The 7,590-nt window shown below is 48.9% G+C and overlaps 1 protein-coding gene across 1 annotated transcript; it reads left to right on the plus strand.

The window, feature by feature from the left end:
* The first annotated feature begins 4,941 nt into the window (after positions 1 to 4,941).
* LOC145349802 (uncharacterized) lies at positions 4,942 to 6,021 on the plus strand. Its single transcript, XM_080198348.1, has one exon. It carries the CDS (start codon positions 4,942 to 4,944, stop codon positions 6,019 to 6,021), a length of 1,080 nt encoding a protein of 359 aa, XP_080054474.1.
* Positions 6,022 to 7,590: the final 1,569 nt, after the last annotated feature.

Consider the following 7,590-nt stretch of genomic DNA (forward strand, 5'->3'; position numbering starts at 1 on the left):
ATGGATGTTACAGTTTGCAGAGGGACATAGATAAGCTGCAGAGCTGGGCCAAGAGGTGGCAGATGGAGTTTAATACGGAAAAGTGTGAGGTGATTCACTTTGGTAAGAATAACAGGAGTACAGAATATAGGGCTAATGGAAGAACTCTTAGTAGTGTTGACGAGTAGAGAGATCTCGAGGTACATGTGCATAGCTCCCTGAAAGTTGGCACCCAGGTTGATAAGGTTGTTAAGAAGGCGTGCGGTGTGTTAGCTTTTATTGGTAGAGGGATTGAATTTTGGAGCTGTGAGGTCATGTTGCAACCGTACAAAACTCTGGTGCGGCTGCGCTTGGGGTATTGTGTACAGTTCTGGTCGCCACATTATAAGAAAGATGTGGAGGCATTGGAAAGGGTGCAGAGGAGGTTTACCAGGATGTTGCCTGGTATGGTGGGAAGGTCTTATGAGGAAAGGCTGAGGGACTTGAGGTTATTTTCATTGGAGAGAAGAAGTTTACGAGGTGACCTGATTGAGGCATACAAGATGATCAAAGGATTGGATAGGGTAGACAGTGAGAGCCTTTTACCTTGGATGGTGATGGCTAGCACAAGGGGACATAGCTTTAAATTAAGGGGTGGTAATTCTAGGACGGATGTCAGAGGTAGGTTCTTTACTCAGAGGGTAGTAAGGTCGTGGAATGCCCTGCCTGCAGCAGTTGTGGACTCGCCAATTTTAAGGGCGTTCAAATGGTCTGTGGATAGGCATACGGATAACATTGGAATAGTTTAGGTTAGAGGGTCATTAGATTGGTTCCACTGGTCAGCGCAACATCGAGGGCCGAAGGGCCTGTACTGCACTGTAATGTTCTATGTTCTACTAAGGGGAAAGTTAGCATGGCCAATCCACCTAACCTGCACATCTTGGGGCACTCTGGTCTGGTCTGGTCTTCACTGGTGCATTCTGGTCGAAGTCAGCCCAGCAATATCCACTAAGAAGTGGGAAGCAGAAGACCTTGTGTCAAGAACGGTCAGCGGATACAGCAGGATATGAATCAGTTGGAGACTTGGGTGGAGAGTTGACAGATGGAGTTTAGCCCAGACAAATGTGAGGTAATACATTTTGGAAGGTCTAACACAGATAGGAAATATGCAGTAAATGGTACAGCCCTTAAGAGGAATGATAGGCGGAGGGATCTGAGTGTAAAGGTACACAGATCACTGAAAGTGGCAAAGCAGGTGGAGAAAGTGGTCAAGAAGGCATATGGCAAGCTTGCCTTCATCTGCCGGGGCATTGAGTTTAAAAATTGGCAAGTCATGTTGCAGCTTTACGGAACCTTAGTTAAGCCGCGCTTGGAACATAATGTTCAATTCTGATCGCCACACTACCGAAAGGATGTGGAAGCTTTGGAGAGGGTACAGAAAAGATTTACCAGGATGTTGCCTGGTATGGGGGGCATTAGCTATGAGGAGAGGTTGGAGAAACTTGTTTGTTCTCACTGGAGTGACGGAGGTTGAGGGCAACCTGATAGAAGTCTACAAGATTATGAGAGGCATGGACAGGGTGGATAGTCAGAAGCTTTTTCTCAGGGTGGAAGAGTCAATTACTAGGTGTGAGGGGCAAGGTTTAAAGAAAATGTATGAGGCAAGTTTTTTTTACAGAGAGTGGTGGGTGCCTGGAACTTGCTGCTGGGGGAGGTAGTGGAGGCAGATGTGACAGTGACTTTTAAGGGACGTCTGGACAAATCCATGAATAGTATGGGAACAGAGGGATATGGTCCCAGGAAAGGTAGGGGTTTTAGTTCAGTCGGGCAGCATGGTCGGTGCAGGCTTGGAGGGCCGAAGGGCCTGTTCCTGTGCTGTAACTTTTTTATTCTTTGTTCTACTAAGGAGCAATTTACCATGGCCAAACCACCTAGCCTGTACATCTTAGATACTAAAGTTCAGTTTACCATGGCCAATCCACCTAGCCTGTACATCTTAGATACTAAAGTTCAGTTTACCATGGCCAAACCACCTAGCCTGTACATCTTAGATACTAAAGGACAATTTAGCATGGCCAATCCACCTAACCACACATCTTAAGGTACTAAGGGGCAATTTAGCATGGCCAATCCACCTAGTCTGCACATCTTTAGACACTAAGAGTCAATTTAGCATGGCCAATTTACCGAACCTGCACATCTTTAGACACTAACGGGCAATTTAGCATGGTCGATCCACCTAATCTGCACATCTTTAGACACTAAGGGACAATTTAGCATGGCCAATCCATCTAACCTGCACATCTTTAGACATAAAGGGGCAACTTAGCATGGCCAATCCACCTAACCTACACATCTTAGAACACTAAGGGGTAATTTTAGCATGGCCAATTCACCTAACCTACACAGCTTTGGAACGTGGGAGGAAACCGGAGCACCCGGAGGAAACCCATGCAGACATGGGGAGAATGTACAAACTCCACACAGACAGTGACCCAAGCCATAATTGAACCCGGATCCCTGGCTCTGTGAGACAGCATGCTAACCACTGTGCCACCATGACGCCCAAAACTATATTGACAGCAATGTTGCAGATGCAGCTGAGATTGCAGCAGGATCTGACGGCATCAAGACAACATCTCAGCAGAGAATTGTTTAAAATAGAACTTGAATGATTACATTATGAAAAGATTAGATAAGGAACTGGCTTTTGCTGTCAGCCTGCTGGTTGGATAATCGATTCCTCACCCCAGAGACCAAACACGCCACTTGGTGGAGCTTTTTTTAACAGAATGTTGTGTCCTCTGCAGAGTGGGATGACTTGAGTTTACACAGTCTCCTGCTGTGTGATCCAGCTCCAAGCTGGGCGCAAGGGAATGGTGCATCAGACACAGTGGTTGCTGCATTATTCACAGGGAAGGATCTTATGACACACACAGCAAGGTAACCCTGCCTGCCTCCTGCTCCTCCCCGCACTCAAAGACAACCCACTGCTTCGTAGCTCCCTCTCGACTCACACCCACTCGCCTCGTTTACCCTCTGCTGCTGGCTTCTCTCTCTCTTCCTTGCTCTGCCAGCTTGGAGTCTCTCCGTCTCATTTCACCACCCAAATTGTAGGGTGCCCCCCTCCCCACCCCATGCCGCAGCATCTAACCCGCCCAGGAAGCAGACAGGTCCAGGTGAGAGCAGCTGAACAGGTAACAGCAGCATTGCAAACTGAACAGTTATGTCTTAGGGAGGGACTTTCTGGTCAATCACCTGTTTGTGTTATACATCAGAACCTAGAGATTAAACATTAACTGTTTAATATATTGATTGAATTTATATGCATGTCTGATTTGCTTTGTGAAAACCCTGGCCAGGTTAATAAATCTGTTAACAAAACATCCCTCTTCTTTTCATGACTGCTGCTACCTTAGTTAAATCTGGAACCTGGCAATTTATGAATTTATTTTTCAAAGATGCTTCCTTGGAAAAACAAACAGTATGTCGTTTCTCAGGACAGGCGGGGCTGTACGCTGACACAGTGGTTGGCACTGCTGCCTCACAACGCCAAGGTTCGATTCCCGGCTTGGGTCACTGTCTGTGTGGACTCTATACATTCTCCCCGTGTCTGTGTGGGTTTCCTCCGGGTGCTCCGGTTTCCTCCCACAGTCTAAAGATGTTCAGGTTAGGTGCATTGGCCATGCTAAATTGCCCCTTAGTGTCCAAAGATGCACAGGTTAGGTGTATTGTCCATGCTAAATTGCCCCTTAGTGTTCAAAGATGTGCAGGTTAGGTGGATTGGCCACGCTAAATTGCCCCTTAGTGTCCTAAGCTGCACAGGTTAGGTGGATTGGCCATGCTAAATTGCCCCTTAGTGTCCTAAGATGCACAGGTTAGGTGGATTTTCCATGCTAAATTGCCCCTTAGTGTCCTAAGATGCACAGGTTAGGTGGATTTTCCATGCTAAATTGCCCCTTAGTGTCCCAAAATGTGCAGACTAGCGGGGTAAACATGTGTGGGATTATAGTGATAGGATAAGGTATTCTGTCATGGAATCAGTGCCGTCTTGATGGGCTGAAGTGCCTCCTTCTGTAGGGATTCTATGACAAGCCCCATGCTAGCTGGTGTTTCTACTCTGATCTCTCTGGGCAATCAGCTCAAGTTTATTCATTAGTGTCACAAGTAGCCACCCATTAACACTGCAATGAAGCTACTGTGAAAATCCCCCAGTTGCCACACTCCAGTGCCTGTTTGGGTACACTGAAGGAGAATTTAGCACCTAACCAGCACGCCTTTCAGACTGTGGAAGGAAACCGGAACACCCGGAGGAAACCCACGCTGACACGGGGAGAATGTGCAAACTCCACACAGACAGTGACCCAAGCTGGGAATCGAACCTGGGTCCCTGGCGCTGTGAGGCAGCAGTGCTAACCCACTGTGCCACCATGCGCCCTATCCCAATTCCTGAAATTTAATGCAATCCCTAACAATATACTATGTATTGTACATTATGATTATTATTGTACATGAGCGGGGTGTATATTAGGAGTGACCAGTGTTGCCAACCCTCTCCAGGGTTGCCCTGGAGTCCCCAGGAACTGTAGGCGTGTCTCCCGGACAGTGCTATCAGTAAAACCCTGGAGAAAAATCGTAGGAGCGTCCAAAGAAAATGATTTGCTCTTTATTGGCGAGATTAGTAATGGGGTTGGGGGATTAAAGTATACGCCACTTTATCGGGTTGGAAGAACCACTCCAGAAAAATGTTGAGTCAGAGTTGGCAACTGTGTTCGCGGCTGGAGTTATATCGATACCAGTCGGTAAACATAGATACCACATCAGGAGGAGGAGTATTAAATGCACTTGATTACCTAATTCCTTTTATTCTGATTAAACCCTTAAGGCGGAGATGGAGGATTAAAAACAGCAATCTCTAGGGATCCAGTGACTGCAGTCAATGAATTTAGGAGGTTCAGAACCAATTCCGATTTGACCAGGAAGATGATACTCATTGCAGGGCTGCTGTTGCTGCTGCTTGTTTTTCAGTTCAGCAATGCCAGTGCTACCTCTGAGACCTGGTCCCTGTGTCCCCGAGGGTGCGAGTGCAGAGAGGGCCTCAAGTACGTGAACTGCTCCGCTGCAGCGCTCCAGCAGATCCCCGCCGTCTTCCCCACGGACACCGAGCAACTGGACCTTTCGAGGAACAACCTGACTGTCCTCCCAGCCAATGCCTTCCCTTCCCTCTGGAGAATCAACATCCTTCTCATCAGCTCCTGCAACGTGAAGAGAGTGGAGGATGGGGCCTTTGTCTTGCTGGAGAACCTGTGGAGGCTCGATCTCAGGAGGAACCACATCAGGGAGCTGGGCAGTAGGTTTTCCACCGGCCTCTCCTTCCTCAGTGAGTTGATTCTATCCGACAATCGCCTGGAAAAGCTCAATTCGCTCATGTTCCAGGAGCTGGACAACGTGCAAAAAATCTACCTGGACAATAACCAGATTTACCAACTGTCGAGCGGGGCTTTCCGGAGTATGACAAGGTTGCGGCAGCTTCACCTTCAGAATAACCGACTGGAAAATCTAACCAACGGTGTCTTCTTCATGCTTCAGAACTTGGAGGTGTTAAATCTTCAGGGCAATCAGATCAAAGAGATCGACACTGGCGTCTTTACATCATTGACCAGTTTGACACTCTTAAATCTGTCCAAAAACGGACTGGAACGAATTAAGTTCAAGACTTTCTTGGGTATTCAGACTTGGGGCACTCACATCTTGCTGTCTGAGAATAACTGGACCTGTGACTGCGAGCTGCAGAGGGTTTTTGGGAAGCTACACAGCGTACAACGCCTGATTGTGGATGACTATGAGAATGTCATCTGCTTGGAGCCCCCCGCGCTGAGGGACTTGCCGCTAGCTTCCGTTGACACTCAGCTGTGCATAGCGGAGACCGTCACAGTTCTGGTCATCACCGTTACCGTCCTGATTACCGTGGTGGCCGCCATTGTCATGGCGGAGAGGAACAGGAAAAAACGAACAGGCAAACACTGGAGTGAGGAAAGTGAAGACTTTGATTCTCAAGAATAATGTGTGTGACTCAGTGGACTAGAGTTAGGTCACATATCTTCCTCAGTGGGTCCCAGGGTAGACGTCGCATGGTGTGGCACTTTAGTTAGGAAGGCTCGATCTTGCCTGGGTTAAGTTAACAAAACGTGTGCCTCTGCTGTCTTTGTTGTCCCCAGCTGAGGCAAATGGGTGCATCAGCTCATTACAAGCTGTGTGATGGAGGGATTTGCCCTGGGAGTGTATTTTCGTGCATTCTGTTTTGGGGGCAGGAACAGGATTCAGCGACTCTCGACGCTCGTTGTCCATGTTCGCACAAGGGTGAGGTGATATTTTATCACCGCTGTCTTCGTAAGGAACAGCTTTGGGGAGGAAAATTGAGAGAACAAAGAGTCCGGGCTAGGCCGGAATGTAGACAGGAGTGTCAGTCAGCCCCAGCGTAACACAGGCCTGGCGTGACAAGAATGTGAAGTGTGTTATCAATCTTGTTTGCAAACTATTGCGGAGAGAGTTGCTAGTTATACTGATGGAAAAAGATGGTAAAGTCCACAGTGTTCAGGTGGGAAGCACTTTAAAAGGGTTTAGGAGATTGCTTTAACTTGCCAAAGAATCATTTGGGAGTGTTTCAGAGAAATGGGACTGTGAGGTTACTGAGCATTCTCCATTGGTGCCAGTGGATTATATTGTGTGGGATGTTCCTCACCCCTGGAGGTAGTGGGATGGAGGGGGGGAAGGGGGGATGTGCAGATGGTGGGGGGTTGGGGGGGGGTGAGCAGTGGGGAGACTGTAAAAGACCCAATTGGAATGACCACCTGATACTGACCCGCCTCTGGGGCAACGTCCCCATGGCAATGTCCCCTCTGGGGCAATGTTCCCATGGCAATGTCCCCTCTGGGGCAATGTTCCCATGGCAATGTCCCCTCTGGGGCAATGTTCCCATGGCAATGTCCCCTCTGGGGCAATGTTCCCTTGGCAATGTCCCCTCTGGGGCAATGTTCCCATGGCAATGTCCCCTCTGGGGCAATGTTCCCTTGGCAATGTCCCCTCTGGGGCAATGTTCCCTTGGCAATGTCCCCTCTGGGGCAATGTTCCCATGGCAATGTCCCCTCTCGGGCAATGTTCCCTTGGCAATGTCCCCTCTGGGGCAATGTTCCCTTGGCAATGTCCCCTCTGGGGCAATGTTCCCTTGGCAATGTCCCCTCTGGGGCAATGTTCCCATGGCAATGTCCCCTCTCGGGCAATGTTCCCTTGGCAATGTCCCCTCTGGGGCAATGTTCCCTTGGCAATGTCCCCTCTGGGGCAATGTTCCCTTGGCAATGTCCCCTCTGGGGCAATGTTCCCATGGCAATGTCCCCTCTCGGGCAATGTTCCCATGGCAATGTCCCCTCTCGGGCAATGTTCCCATGGCAATGTCCCCTCTGTGGCAATGTTCCCTTGGCAATGTCCCCTCTGGGGCAATGTTCGCATGGCAATGTCCCCTCTGGGGCAATGTCCCCAGGTTGCCATGGCAATGGGCAGTTCAGCCCACAGAGAGGAGCAGGAAAATGATCCAGTTACGACACTAATCAAGGCCCTCTGTCCCACCTTGCTGGT

This window comes from Carcharhinus amblyrhynchos, chromosome 11 (assembly GCF_965287045.1).
Source record: "Carcharhinus amblyrhynchos chromosome 11, sCarAmb.v2.hapA, whole genome shotgun sequence".
Taxonomy (NCBI): Eukaryota; Metazoa; Chordata; class Chondrichthyes; order Carcharhiniformes; family Carcharhinidae; genus Carcharhinus; species Carcharhinus amblyrhynchos.